This window comes from Lepus europaeus, chromosome X (genome assembly GCF_033115175.1).
Source record: "Lepus europaeus isolate LE1 chromosome X, mLepTim1.pri, whole genome shotgun sequence".
Taxonomy (NCBI): domain Eukaryota; kingdom Metazoa; phylum Chordata; class Mammalia; order Lagomorpha; family Leporidae; genus Lepus; species Lepus europaeus.
The window spans coordinates 56,991,787-57,007,564 of NC_084850.1; the positions used below are offsets into that span (position 1 = coordinate 56,991,787).

The 15,778-nt window shown below is 53.6% G+C and overlaps 1 protein-coding gene across 15 annotated transcripts in view; it reads right to left on the reverse strand.

Annotated features, from left to right (window-relative positions):
- LOC133753512 (uncharacterized) overlaps positions 1-15,778 on the reverse strand; it is a 212,508-nt gene that overhangs the window by 42,865 nt on the left and 153,865 nt on the right. For 7 of the 15 annotated variants that reach the window (XR_009865068.1, XM_062184187.1, XM_062184183.1 and 4 more), the window contains exons 17-19: positions 11,077-11,160; positions 9,713-9,806; positions 2,220-2,307 (exon numbers count right to left, since the gene is read on the reverse strand). Coding sequence is in view for 13 of the 15 variants with exons in the window: in XM_062184187.1 (XP_062040171.1) it covers positions 2,220-2,307; positions 9,713-9,806; positions 11,077-11,160 (266 nt within the window). In the remaining 2 variants the exon portion in view is untranslated. Of the gene's footprint in view, positions 1-2,219; positions 2,308-9,712; positions 9,807-11,076; positions 11,161-12,812; positions 12,910-15,778 lie in introns of those variants that run through there. The other 8 variants (XR_009865069.1, XM_062184180.1, XM_062184189.1 and 5 more) reach the window with 5 other exon arrangements.

Sequence of the window (15,778 nt, forward strand, 5' to 3'; positions counted from 1 at the left end):
GGAGGACACCATTATTTTTTTCAGCCACAAAAGGCGGAGGCAGAGCTGGGGAAGACTGGGTAGTTCCATTTCTGGAGCAGCAGCGCCATCCAGAGGAAGCCGTTTCAGAATGGCGTGCAGTCCATCCATCCCATTCCATGTGGAAGGCTCCGGAAATGAGGAAGACTGGGATCCAGGCTCACATGCAGGCATCACCAGAGTTCCTGTGGAACGTGAGACAGCTGGGCTCCCCCACAAAGGGATCCTGAGAGGCCCGGACTGCAAGGCTGCAGAGGTCATGGGAGCCGGTCCTCAGGGGCCGCCATGGTGCACAGCCTGGAGCTGAAGCAGCTCAGGGCACTGAGGGGAGGCAGCAGGTCCTGACTCTCCCCACCAGGTCACAGCAGGGCGCCTGAGCAGCTCTGCTCCCCCTGCACTGTGTGAGCTTTACTCCCGCTGCCCTCCACACCCTGCAGGTCTCAGGAGCACAGCAGATTCCTGCTCGCTGATGTCACAGCTCCCTCAGCACAGGAGACACCTGAATGGCACTGATGACCGCATCTGTGCTCCTGCGGGGACCGGGGTCCTCCTGGGCAAGCAAACAGACTGAACAATTCAACAATTATCCGGACAAAGGAAGGAAAATGTTCCGTTCCCTACTGGTGCTCATGTAACCCCCTTTCCCTCAGCAAGCCTGTGTTCCAACACCAGGCAGTTCCTGGGCCACTGGGAGTCTCCCAGACAATTCACGATCAAAAGTGTGCCACCCTACTTGACTCCTAAGACAACGGGAGGGAGGAAAATGCCCACAGCACCCGCTCAGCACAAAATGGCGGAGGCTTCCATAAGCCCCGCCCAGACATGGCCGCCACTAGGCTCCTGAGCTCTTCCCACCAGGTCACAGCTGCCATGAATCCCAGAGCTCTGACCCCTGTAACTGCCTGTGTGGCCTTCATTGCCCACTTGATATGGAGATCCGAGCTGCCTGGGGCCTCCATGGCTTTGAGCCCTACAGGGAACATGGTCTTGGCACCAACCTATACCCTCAGTTCCCTGCCAAGCCAGTCCCGCGCAGGCGCACAGCCACCACCTGAGGAGATCCGCAAATGAATTCCTCTTGATGGCAGTATTGCACCGCAAATACCATTCCCCTGTTCCCCTCAGTCCTCCCTCCTCCCTGCGTGCAGGAAAAAACAACCAGTGCTATCCTAACAGATACCTAGCATGGCTACCAGGTTCTTAGGGACCCAGGAGGAGCTAGGGCAATGTACTGGGTGTTAAATGTACCCGGAGCCCATGCAGTCTGGCCTCAGCACGCAGTCATGGGCTGCCCTTGGGAACATGCTCATCGGACTCTCCTTAGGGCACCCCCCGTGGGGGCAGGGCACCTGCACCTAGCCAGGCCCCACAGTCTGCACCAGAAGTTGCTTAGGCTCTCCGGGATAAAAGCAATGATCCCACTGGCTCTGACCCAATCCCATTCTGAAAACCAGGGGACTTTACACTGTCACTGAACCCTGCCATGCCAGCTTGCCCAGGAGGTACGGGGCAGCCAGAGAATCTGAATCAGTCATTGACAAGTCATACTCACATGTAGCCCTGGGGCAGACTTAAAGGGTATGTAGTCAGAGGTACTGGGAAGGAAGAGAGGGATGAGTTACAGCCATCCCAGGACCACAGGCCTCACGAAATCTGTACTCTCACAGGGCTCTTCCCTGGTCTGCAGATATAGAGGGTCCCACACTCAGGATGGGAGGCAAGGGCCACAGCAAACACACTAACTCTCCATGCGCATGACCCAGGGTAACTGCCTGAAAACTCCTTATACTGGCAGAAGGACACACATATTGGTGGTAACTCATCAATTAGGAGGAATCTATCCACACGACATCATTCAGACAATTGAGGCAGTAGAACAAGAAGGGGTATACATATGCATATATAGACCTGATGATGTGTATGTGACAAAGCATCTTTATAGGCAAGTGAGAATCCTTGAGTGAAGGTGTGGTTCTTTAATGGGGTCACAGCCACAATTGCACATGGAGCAACCTGGATTGTATAGCAAACCCACAGGTCCTGACAAGGACACCTCCATGGGTGAATACACTCTGCACTCCTCCACTCCATGGAAACACAACCTTGGAACCAGGGAAGTGACCAGTGCATCATCCAAACCGTCCTCCCATCGAAGGTAGGCCCTATCACTTCCGCTGCCCCCACAATGCCCTGCTTCTTACCCAGGCCAGCTCCTGTGTGTTGAAATGGGGTTTGAGCGGGATAAGATGCCAGTTTGGGAAGTCTCCACTGTCTTTTCTCCAGGATGGGCTGCAAAAGGGACAAAAGAAAGCAAATGAGGAGATGACATCCGGGAACTCATCCTTTATGAGCTTTGGACTCAATGTATCCAGGAAAGCAACAACTCTGCCTGTGAAAGCAACATTGCACCAGGGCTTTATAAATAAATTCATGTGGACCTAGGAAGGTAGCCGTGGTTAGGGCTTATAATGTAAAAAGTTATGCTATCTGAAGGTACCTCTAAACATCCTTACTCTTTTTGTTGTTTCTACACAGTGAGATTCCACAAGGGGAGCAGAGAGGGAGAAATCATTTTGCCCCAGGACCCCAGTACAGCGGACACTGCTGAAAGGCCTCATGCATTAGGTTCCTTCCTTTGCTGGGTTCATCCACAAAGGCTGGAATGAAAGGAGAAGGCCAGGACAGGTGGCAATTCTGGGGCAACACAGCCATGAAGTATAAGTGGTCTGTGCTGTCCCCTCTCTCTGTGCAGACCCTAGTAGAATGTTTGTGATTAGGGAACAGTGGGGTGGAAGCAATCACGGTTCTTGTTGCTGACCAGGGCCCTCCAGCAGGTGCCTCCTTAATGGGTCTGGATCGGGAAACCCAGGGGTGGAACCTGGGTGTCCAGGCCGGCATTGACAGGAGGCAGGGCAGGCCTCATTGGCCGCCATATTTGAGACAAGGAGCTGAGTTTCTCTGGACTTGGCCCTGCTGAAAAACCAGGTGAGAACTCCTGATTGTCTGGAGCTAGACCTAAAGCAGTTCAGGGTTTCAAGTCCGTTTCTGTCCCAGTTGTGTGTCACTTTCTGGCACCCCTCAAAGAAAGTCTGCTCTTCATAGGCAGCATCCACCCTGGTCACTGCCTCTGCTGGCTCCTCCCACACTGCTAGGATCCCCACCCCTAGGGGGCCCCTGTCATCCAGGTTCCTTCTGCTAAGGACAACTGCAGTCAGGGGCGGCTCTGTGCTCCTGCTGGGACCGGGAGCTCCCGGGAGCTCTAGGGAGGCTGAATGTAAGGATCTGAGCCAGGTTCTGAGGAAGGGAAATGGATCAGTTCTAACTGCCATAAGCAGATTGACAAACTGGCAAACTTCTGTGTTCTTGTAGGAGGAGGCAGGTTCAAGGTTGAAGGAATCTTCTTGAGGCCGAGAGGTCATCTAAAACATTGACCCCAATGCCCCAAGGCACAGGGGCAGAATCCTGATCAGGACCAAGCCTAGGTCTTTGCAGAGACTTGTTCAAGCCCCACCCAGACACGGCCACTAATTGGATCCCGAGTTCCGCAATCTGGTCCAAGCCGCCACACACACCGGAACTCGGTCCCCTGGCCTTGCCTATGTTCTGGGCCACTGTAACCCACTGGACACAGTAGCCAAGCTGGACCCGGATCCAAGGGCTCTGAGCCCTCACAGGGCCAAGCCTTGGGATCCACCTGCACCCTCCCTTTTCTGCCAAGCCACTCCCACACAGGCACACAGCCGCAAGTGCTGTCGGGTTGCATAAACTGCTTCCTCTTGATGGCAGTGTTATAGCACAAGGCCACCTGCCCTACCCCAAAACGTGTCTATCCTCTGTCCTTTAAACAGCTACAAAATGCCCAGAGCTGTTCAGCAGGAATCCAAAATGGCTGCTGCCCAGCATGACCACTCTTCCTGGCTGAGGGGAGCAGGAGGAGCTAACACACGGCACTGGGTACTGCACTGACCCCATAAGGGGGCAGCCTGGTGGCTGTACACTGCTGGGGGCTGCACATGTGACCGGCTCACAAGGGACGTCTACATGGACACCCCAGCTATAGTAGGGACCTGCGCCTAGTCGGGCCGCAACATCTGCACCGCACTTGGCTTCAGCCCTCGGGGATCCATGCAGAGGCCCCACAGGCTAGGACACCTGATCACCCAGCCTAGGCCTCTGCTCCCCTCTTGGTGGGACAGACGGCTCTGAGGAGAGGCCTCTGCCAGAGTCCCTACCCCTGAGCCAGCGCTTCTGTCCAGAAAGGGGCTGGAGGAAATCGTCACGCTCATCCAGGTAAGCACACCTTGATAGAGGGTTCTGCTGGTCCCTAAAACACATGATTATCACTGAGATGCTAATTTTGATACTTTATCCTAACGCAGAGGCAGCCTAGCTCTCTGCAGGGCCTAGTGCTGGCTGAACATATACAGCCTCCGGTCAACTTTCCACAAGCCTGCTGGACATGTGGAAACTGGGCAAACCTGACCGTGGCCCTCCCTGGGACCCTGACTTGATTTCATTCCCACTCACTCCCACTATGGCTAGGTAGCTGTTTCAGGAGCACGTATCTCAGGACTGGCAAACAAGATTGTCGTGATGGAAGAAATGCAAGAGAAAATCCAGAAAGCCTTCTCCAGTACCCCACACACCCTTTCAGTCTTCCTCTGCTGTTTTCCATAAAACCAAGACTCCGCATGTGTCCATTTAGATACTACCTGAAGACTCATGCCCCCAGGTCTCCCAATTGACCCTCCATCCTGAGAGAACTCGCGTGAAGTGAGGTCCTAGGATTAAATCAAGGAGCCAGGGAAATTCTCCCCATGAAGCTATCCTAAGAATGTACACATATAGGCCAGCGCCCTGGCTCACTTGGCTAATCCTCTGACTGCGGCGCGAGCACCCGGGGTTCTAGTCCCGGTTGCTCCTCTTCCAGTCCAGCTCTCTGCTGTGGCCCGGGAGTGCAGTGGAGGATGGCCCAAGTGCTTGGGCCCTGCACCCGCATGGGAGACCAGGAGAAGCACCTGGCTCCTGGCTTCGGATTGGCGCGATGCGCCGGCAGTAGCGGCCATTTGTGGGGTGAAACAACGGAAAAAGGAAGACCTTTCTCTCTGTCTCTAACACTGCTTGTCAAAAAAAAGAGCCTCAGGGCTCTCCCTGTGTTGGTGGTGATGAATGGAGAGAGAGGAGCTGAGGGAAAAGTAGTCAGAAGCTGGAGAGCTCATTCTATCAGAGGCGCTGATTCACCTTCCCCAGATGTGCAGGATGCTGGGGAAGATGACTGCACCCAGGGAGGTGTGGCTGCTCCCACAAGGGTGCAGAGGATTGCGGAGTGCTCATGCTGATAATTCAGATCACAACACATACAAATATCTATAGAAACACAGATTCTGCTTCCTGTCTTTCCACTGACAAGTATAATCCCAGAGAGAGCATTCACCATGGGACAGCAACTACCCTGAAACTCCAACACTAGACAACTTCATTCTTGGGTTCCTGTCTGTGGAAGACACCATTGTTTTTTTCAGCCACAAAAGGCGGAGGGAGAGAAGCGGAAGTCGGGACAGTTCCATTTCTGGAGCAGCAGTGCCATCCAGCGGAAGCTGTTTCAGAATGGTGTATGGTCCATCAACCACATCCCACATAGAAGGCCCGGAAGTCAGGGAGAGTAAGCTCAGTGCCCAGAGCAGGCACCAGCAAGGTTGGTGTGGAAAGTTGAGTGCAGGGCTCCCCCACCCAGGGATCCTGAGAGGCCCGGTCTGCAAGGCTACAGAAGTCATGTGAGTCAGTCCTCAGGGGCCGCCATAGTGCACAGCCTGGAGCTGAAGCAGCTCAGGGCACTGTGTCTCTGCACAGGACGGGAGGCAGCAGGTCCTGACTCTCCCCACCAGGTCACAGCAGGGAGCCTGAGCAGCTCTGCTCTCCCTGCACTGTGTGAGCTTGACTCTCCCTGCCCTCCACACCCTGCAGGTCTCAGGAGCACAGCAGATTCCTGCTCCCTGATGTCACAGCTCCCTCAGCACAGGAGACACCTGACTGGCACTGAGGAGGAGCCCGCACTCCTGTCACACTGATGACCGCTGTTCCCCGCTGGACTGCATCTGTGCTCCTGCGGGGACCGGGGTCCTCCTGGGATGGCTGCCATTGTGATCAGGTCACCTATGAGGGGACAGAGGTAGGAAAATGCTCCAGTCCCTTTGGTGCTCATGCAACCTCCTTTCCCTCAACAAGCTCCTGTATTCCTACCCAGGCAGTTCCTGGACCACTGGGAGTTACTAGACAATTCAGAACAGATAGTGTTGCACCCTACTTCACTCCTAAGAAAAGAGGGACCAAAATGCCCAGAGCTCCTGCTCAGACAAAATGGCTGAGGCTTCCACAAGCCCCACCCAGACATGGCCGCCACCAGGATCCGGACTCTTCCAGGCTAGGACACAGAGGCTACAGGTCCTGGAGCTCAGCCCCTGCCACTGCCTGTGTCCAGAGCCTCAAGGGACCACTTGTTGCAGGAAACCAAGTTACCCAGGGACTCCAAGGGCTTTCAGCCCCCCGCAGAAGTGGCCTCAGCACCCGCCTGCACCCTCACGACCTGGAAGCCAGTTCTGCGCAGGCGCTCAGCCGCCAGCCTAGCAGTATCCGCAACTGAATTCCTCTTGATGGCAGTATTGCACCATAAATGCCATCTGCCCTGTACCCGCGGGTCCTCCCTCCCCCTTCGTGAAGGAAAAAAATGGCACTGTCCAGTGGGTGCAAAGCAAAGCTGCAATCCACAAGGGCTACTTGCCTGGTTCTGAGGGGAGCACCAGGAGCTAAGGCAACACACTGGGAGTTGAACCCATCTAGTGCCCAGGAAGCCTGACCTCAACAAGAAACTCCTGGGCTGCCCTCAAGACCGCCACTCAACGGACACTCCTAAGGGCAACACCAGCAGGCATAGGCACAACACCTAGACAGGCTGCACTGTCCCCACCACAAATAGCTTCAGCCCTCTGGAATCAAGGCATAGGCCCCAGGACTCTTACCCAATCCTATACTGACAACAGTGGGTCAGACATTGTCACACAGCCCTGCCACACCAGCTTTCCCAGGAAGTCCAGGACAGGCAGATATACTGACCCAGTCACTGACAAGTCATTTTGACATGAAGTCTCACCCAGGCACTCTTAAGGGTCTGCAGCCAGAGGTACTGGGAAGGAAGAGAGGGAAGGGTTGCAGCCACCCCAGGACCACAGGCCTCAGTGCCTCTCTGCTCTCACAGGGCTCTCCTCTGCTCTGGACAATCAGGGTCCCACACTCGGGTCAGTGAGGACTGGAGCCAGGAATCCCAGCAAACATAACAACTCTCCTTGCACCTGACCAAGGATCGCTGCTTGAGAACTCCCAGGTTTGCAGAAGGAAACACATACTAGTGAAAACTCATGATTTAGGAGCAATCTCTATCCACGGTGCATCACTCAGGAAGAAGTGGGGATGGAGAAGGAACAGGAATAAGTATGCATACATACACATGATTAAGGTGGGTGTCAGTGTCTTTAGAGGCAAGTAAGAATGAATGAATGAAAGGGCGGTTGTGTAATCGGGACACAGCTGCAGTTGCACATGGAGCTATCTGGGAAATGATGCAAATCCACGGGTTCCGCACACAGTCTCCTCCATGTGCTAAACACCCTGCACTCCTCCACACCAAGGAGACACAACCTGGTCCTAGTTCTTACAGAGGCTGAAACAACGTGAGTCAACTTCCCCTAATCCTTGTACAAAGGTCCCAGTCTGCTGAACCTGCCCTTGGTCCTGCCTGGAACCTGGACTGATTCTATTCCCACACATGGCCAGGTTGGTTGTCTAAGAATACGAATTTGCTGACAGGTAAACAACACAGTCGTCATGGAAAAATGCATGAAAATACCAACAAGGCCTCTCTAGTAAGTACTACACAATCCTCTTATTCCTCCTCTGCCATTTCCTATTACACCAACAATCAACGTGTGTCCACTTAGGTGAAGTGTGCAACCGGGTGTCCCAGCTCTGACAACTGGCTCTCCATGCTGAAAGGACTTTCCATGGATGGAGGTCTAGGCCTAAGGCACACGACCCAAAGAAACTGTCTCCATGAAGCCATGCTAAGAATGTACACTTGCCAACACAGCTGAAACCGTTACCACTGCACAAGGAAGAAAGCATAGGAAATAGCACCACTGCAAATACAGGTGGGCCCAGACCAACTACCTCCCGCTGGGAACTCTCTAACCTAGGCTTTCTCCTAGTTCCAGGGAGGTCAGCCTGAACACCAGATTTCTAATGGTCAGACACAAAGACAGGAAGTGAGTCCTCAGCTCAAAGACACTGGGGGACAGGAAGGTTGAGGATCCTTGACACTAAGACAGCAGGGCTTGAACGCCTGGGTCCTCCCCAGGGCTGTTCCCTGGTCTTTAGATAAAAAGATTCCCACACAATGGGCATTCAGGAGGTGACCTAAGTGATACAACCAAGACACACCTTCCCTCCTAGCAGCTGACTCAGGCCCCCAGTTGTTGTCTAATGCCCATCCATGGGCTAGCAGGAAAAATACAGAGACATGATCCCAGTAATGGAAGGAATCTATTTCAACAGTGTCCACCAACATGGATTTCAGAAACAATGAATGTATGACAAAGCATACAGCCAAATACAGAGAAAGCATTAAGTATGCAAGAACGTGCATGACAACCCCCACAATGCTTTATAACCTCTAGGGCTGCTCCCTAGACCTTAAAATGTCCAAGGTTTTGGCTAGAGAAGGGCCTCCTGCCTCTCCCTGTGTTGCTGGTGATGAATGGAGAGAGAGAGGAGCTGAGGGAAAAGTAGTCAGAAGCTGGAGAGCTCATTCTATCAGAGGCGCTGATTCATCTTCCCCAGACATGCAGGATGCTGGGGAAGACCACTGCACCCAGGCAGGTGTGGCTGCTCCCACAAGGGTGCAGAGGATTGTGGAGTGCTCATGCTGATAATTCAGATCACAACACATACAAATATCTATAGAAACACAGATTCTGCTTCCTGTCTTTCCACTGACAAGTATAATCCCAGAGAGAGCATTCACCATGGGACAGGAACTACCCTGGTACTCCAACACTAGACACCTTCATCCTTGGGTTCCTGTATGTGGAGGACACCATTATTTTTTTCAGCCACAAAAGGCGGAGGGAGAGATGGGGAAGTCGGGACAGTTCCATTTCTGGAGCAGCAGCGCCATCCAGCGGAAGCCGTTTCAGAATGGCGTGCAGTCCATCCAGGACATCCCAAGTGAAAGGCTCCAGAAATGCGGAAGAGAGAGTTCAGTGCCCAGAGCAGGTCCAGCAAGGTTGGTGTGGAAAGTTGAGTGCCCAGCTCCCCCACCCAGGGATCCTGAGAGGCCCGGTCTGCAAGGCTATAGAAGTCATGTGAGTCAGTCCTCAGGGGCCGCCATGGTGCACAGCCTGCTCTGAAGCAGCTCAGGGCACTGTGTCTCTGCACAGGACAGGAGGCAGCAGGTCCTGACTCTCCCCACCAGGTCACAGCAGGGAGCCTGAGCAGCTCTGCTCCCCCTGCACTGTGTGAGCTTGACTCTCCCTGCCCTCCACACCCTGCAGGTCTCAGGAGCACAGCAGATTCCTGCTTCCTGATGTCACAGCTCCCTCAGCACAGGAGACACCTGACTGGCACTGAGGAGGAGCCCGCACACCTGTCACAGATGACCGCTGTTCCCGCTGGACTGCATCTGTGCTCCTGCGGGGACCGGGATCCTCCTGGGATGGTCACCATGCTGATCAGGTCACCTATGAGGGGACAGAGGTAGGAAAATGCTCCAGTCCTTATTGGTGCTCATGCAACCACCCTTCCCTCAACAAGCTCCTGCGTTCCTACCCAGGTAGGTCCTGGACCACTGGGAGCTTTCACACAATTCAGAACAGAAAGTGTTGCAACCTACTTCACTAAGAAAAGAGGGACGAAATGACAAAAGCTCCTGCTCAGACAAAATGGCTGAGGCTTCCACAAGCCCCGCCCAGACATGGCGGTCACAGGACTCCTATCTCTGTCAGGCTAGGACACAGCTGCCACAAGTTCCGGAGCTCAGCCCCCTGCCACTGCCTGTGTTCGGAAACTCCAGCTTCCACTCACTGCAAGGAGTAGAGCTGTCCCCAAGGAATAGAGCTGTCCGGGGACTCCAAGGGCTCAGCACGCACCTGCACCCTCACTTCCCTGGGAAGCCAGTTGTGCGCAGGCGCTCAGCCGCCAGCCTGGCAGTATCCGAAACTGAATTCCTCTTGATGGCAGTATTGTTCCACAAATGCCATCTGCCCTGTACCCGCGGGTCCTCCCTCCTCCCTTCGTGAAGGAAAAAAATGGTGCTGTCCAGTGAATGCCCAGCATGGCTGCAATCTGCATGGGCTACTCTGCCTGGGTCTGAGGGGAGCAGGAGCAGCTAAGGCAAGGCACTGAGTGCTGAACCTATCCGGTGCCCTGGCAGCCTGGCCTCAACAAGAAACTCCTGGGCTACCCTTGGGGCCAACACTCAATGGATTCTCATAACGGCAACACCAGGAGGGCAGACAGGGGCCACACCAAACACACTGACTCTCCTTGCACATGACCCAAGGTCAATGCTGGAGAACTCCTTATATTGGCAGAAGGAAACACATATTGGACATATTGGTGCTGACGCAGGAATTAGGAATCTCTATCCACAGCGCATCATTCAGACAAATGACAAGATGGAACAGGAAGGAGAATAAGTATGCGTGTATAGACATGATAAATATCTTTACAGGCTAGTAAGAACGAATGAGAGAAGGGGTGGTTGTTTAATGGGGGCAAAGTCAGAGCTGCACGTGGAGTTACCTGGATAGTATAGCAAACCCACGGGTCCTGACAGCGGCACCTCCATGTGCATATCCAATCTGGACTCTTACACGTCACGGAGACACAACGTGGGACATTCTATAGGGAGTGTGAGCCAGGGAGGTGAGCAAGGGCATCGTCTCCCATCTTCCATTCTGATGTGGGCCCTGTCACTTCCTGCTGCCCCAACGATGCCCTGCTTCCTACCAGGCCAGCTCCCCAGCTCCTGTGTCTCTGAGCGGGATGGGACGCCTACTTGGGAAGACTCCACTGTCCTCTCTCTGGAATGGGCTGCAAAAACACCAAAGAAGGGAAATAAGGAGAGGGACATCCAGGAATTCATCCTTCATGAGGTGGGAAATCAATACACCCATGAAAGCAACAACTCTGCCTCTGAAAACAACCTTGTACCAGACCTTTATAAATAAATTCACATGTACCTAGAAAGGTGGCAGTGGCTCGGGCTTATAATGTAAAAAGTTATGGTATGTCAAGGGACCTGTAGACATCCTTACTCACATTGTTATTTTCTACACAGTAACATTCCACAAGGGGAGCAGAGAGAGGGAGAAATCATTTCCCTCAGGACCCCATGACAGCTGACACTGCCGAAAGGCCTTGTGCATTTGGGGCCTTACATTGGTGGGTTCATCCACAAAGGGTAGGAAAGGAGAAGATGGGGGCAGGTGGCAATAGTGGGGCAACACAGCCATGAAATGTAAGTGGTCTGACTGTGGCTTCACCTCTTTCTGTGTAGACCCTAGTAGAATGTGATTAGGGAACAGTGGGGTGGAAGCAAGTATGGTTCTTGCGGTTGGCCAGGGCCCAGCAACAGGTGCCACCTCAGTAGGTCTGGATCAGGTCACCCAGGGGTGGGACCTGAGGCCCAGGCAGACATGGACATGAGGCAGGACAGGCCTCACTGGCCGCCATATTTGAGACAAGGAGCTGAGTTTCTCTGGACTTGGCCCTGCTGAAAAACCAGGTGAGAACTCTTGATTGTCTGGAGCTAAACCTAAAGCAGTTCAGGGTTTCAAGTCCCTTTCTGTCCCAGTTGTGTGTCACTTTCTGGCACCCCTCAAAGAAAGTCTGCTCTTCATAGGCAGCATCCACCCTGGTCACTGCCTCTGCTGGCTCCTCCCACACTGCTAGGATCCCCACCCCTAGGGGCCCCTGTCATCCAGGCTCCTTCTGCTAAGGTCAACTGCAGTCAGGGGCGGCCCTATGCTCCTGCTCAAACAGGAAGCTCTTGGGGGTGTTACATCCAACCCTGCAGGGTTTATGCTGCATCTGCTGACATCTTGATCTCCAGGGCTCTAGTGTGACATCTGGAGAGCCAGGGACCTCAGACACAAAGGTGATTCTAAATCCTTGGGTTCCATTCTGTGGAGGACACCAATATTTTTTTCAGCCACAAAATGCGGAGGGATAACAGGGAAGATGAGATGGTGCAATTTCTGGAGCAGCAGCGCCATCCAGCGGAAGCCGTTTCAGAATGAACTGTGTCCTCCAGCACATACCATGTGGAAGGCTCCGGAAATGAGGGAGAGAGAGTTCAGTGCCCAGAGCAGGCACCAGCATTGCAGGTGTGGAAAGTTGAGTCCAGGGCTCCCCCACCTAGCGATCCTGAGAGGCCCGGTCTGCAAGGCTACAGAAGTCATGTGAGTCAGTCCTCAGGGGCCGCCATGGTGCACAGCCTGGAGCTGAAGCAGCTCAGGGCACTGTGTCTCTGCACAGGACAGGAGGCAGCAGGTCCTGACTCTCCCCACCAGGTCACAGCAGGGAGCCTGAGCAGCTCTGCTCCCCCTGCACTGTGTGAGCTTGACTCTCCCTGCCCTCCACACCCTGCAGGTCTCAGGAGCACAGCAGATTCCTGCTCGCTGATGTCACAGCTCCCTCAGCACAGGAGACACCTGACTGGCACTGAGGAGGAGCCCGCACACCTGTCACACTGATGACCGCTGTTCCCCGCTGGACTGCATCTGTGCTCCTGCGGGGACCGGGGTCCTCCTGGGATGGCCGCCATGATGATCAGGTCACCTATGAGGGGACAGAGGTAGGAAAATGCTCCAGTCTCTTTGGTGCTCATGTAACCACCGATCCCTCAACAAGCCCCTGTTTTCCTACCCAGTCAGTTCCTGGACACTGGTAGTTACTAGACAATTCAGAACAGAAAGTGTTGCACCCTACTTCACTCCTAAGAAAAGCGATGAAAATGCCCACAGCTCCTGCTCAGACAAAATGGCTGAGGCTTCCACAGGCCCCACCCAGACATGGCCGCCACCAGGCTCCGGACTCTTCCAGGCTAGGACACAGAGGCTACAGGTCCTGGAGCTCAGCCCCTGCCACTGCCTGTGTCCAGAGCCTCAAGGGCCCACTCGCTGCAGGCAACCAAATTACCCAGGGGCTCCAAGGGCTTTGAGCCCCCTGTGGAAATGGCCTCAGCACCCGCTTGTACCCTCACGTCCTGGGAAGCCACGCCAGTTCTGAGCAGGCGCTCAGCCGCCAGCCTAGCAGTATCCGCAACTGAATTCCTCTTGATGGCAGTATTGCACCATAAATGCCATCTGCCCTGTACCCGCGGGTCCTCCCTCCTCCCTTCGTGAAGGAAAAAAATGGCGCTGTCCAGTGGGTGCAAAGCAAAGCTGCAATCCACAAGGGCTACTTGCCTGGTTCTGAGGGGAGCACCAGGAACTAAGGCAACGCACTGAGTGCTAACCCCATCTGGTGCCCAGGCAGCCTGACCTCAACAAGAAACTCTAGGGCTGCCCTCAAGACCGCCACTCAACGGACACTCCTAAGGGCAACACCAGCAGGCATAGGCACAACACCTAGACAGGCTGCACTGTCCCCACCACAAATAGCTTCAGCCCTCTGGAATCAAGGCATAGGGCCCCAGGACTCTTACCCAATCCTATACTGACAACAGTGGGTCAGACATTGTCACACAGCCCTGCCACGCCAGCTTTCCCAGGAGGTCCAGGACAGGCAGATATACTGACCCAGTCACTGACAAGTCATTTTGACATGAAGTCTCACCCAGGCACTCTTAAAGGGTCTGCAGCCAGAGGTACTGGGAAGGAAGAGAGGGAAGGGTTGCAGCCACCCCAGGACCACAGGCCTCAGTGCCTCTCTGCTCTCACAGGGCTCTCCTCTGCTCTGGACAATCAGGGTCCCACACTCGGGTCAGTGAGGACTGGAGCCAGGAATCCCAGCAAACATAACAACTCTCCTTGCACCTGACCAAGGATCGCTGCTTGAGAACTCCCAGGTTTGCAGAAGGAAACACATACTAGTGAAAACTCATGATTTAGGAGCAATCTCTATCCACGGTGCATCACTCAGGAAGAAGTGGGGATGGAGAAGGAACAGGAATAAGTATGCATACATACACATGATTAAGGTGGGTGTCAGTGTCTTTAGAGGCAAGTAAGAATGAATGAATGAAAGGGTGCTTGTGTAATCGGGACACAGCTGCAGTTGCACATGGAGCTATCTGGGAAATGATGCAAATCCACAGGTTCCGCACACAGTCTCCTCCATGTGCTAAACACCCTGCACTCCTCCACACCAAGGAGACAGAACCTGGTCCTAGATCTTACAGAGGCTGAAACAACGTGGGTCAACTTCCCCTAATCCTTGTACAAAGGTCCCAGTCTGCTGAACCTGCCCTAGGTCCTGCCTGGAACCTGGATTGATTCTACTCCCACACGTGGCCAGGTTGGTTGTCTAAGAATACGAATTTGCTGACAGGTAAACAACACAGTCGTCATGGAAAAATGCATGAAAATACCAACAAGGCCTCTCCAGTACTACACAATCCTCTTATTCCTCCTCTGCCATTTCCTATTACACCAAGAATCAACGTGTGTCCACTTAGGTGAAGTGTGCAACCGGGTGTCCCAGCTCTGACAACTGGCTCTCCATGCTGAAAGGACTTTCCATGGATGGAGGTCTAGGCCTAAGGCACACGACCCAAAGAAACTGTCTCCATGAAGCCATGCTAAGAATGTACACTTGCCAACACAGCTGAAACCGTTACCACTGCACAAGGAAGAAAGCATAGGAAATAGCACCACTGCAAATACAGGTGGGCCCAGACCAACTACCTCCCACTGAGAACTCTCTAACCTATGCGTTCTCCTAGTTCCAGGGAGGTCAGCCTGAACACTAGATCTCCAACTTTCAGAAACAAGGACAGGAAGTGAGTTCCACCAGCTCAAAGACATTTGGGGACACTAAGATTGAGGATCCTTGACACTAAGACAGCAGGGATTGAACACCTGGCTCCTCTTCTGGGCTGTTCCCTGGACTTCAGATAAAAAGTTTCCTACACAATGGGCATTCAGGAGGTGACCTAAGTGATACAACCAAGACACACCTTCCCTCCTAGCAGCTGACTCAGGCCCCCCGTTGTTGTCTAATGCCCATCCATGGGCTAGCAGGAAAAATACAGAGACATGATCCCAGTAATGGAAGGAATCTATTTCAACAGTGTCCACCAACATGGATTTCAGAAACAATGAATGTATGACAAAGCATAGACCCAAATACAGAGAAAGCATTAAGTATGCAAGAACGTGCATGACAACTCCCACAATGCTTTATAACCTCTAGGGCTGCTCCCTAGACCTTAAAATGTCCAAGGTTTTGGCTAGAGAAGGGCCTCCTGCCTCTCCCTGTGTTGCTGGTGATGAAGAGAGAGAGAGGAGCTGAGGGAAAAGTAGTCAGAAGCTGGAGAGCTCATTCCATTAGAGGCGCTGATTCACCTTCCCCAGACATGCAGGATGCTGGGGAAGACCACTGCACCCAGGCAGGTGTGGCTGCTCCCACAGTGTGATCAGGACACTGGGGAGCGGTCATGGTGACATTTGGATAGAAACACACATGGGAATGAAGTATCTACAGA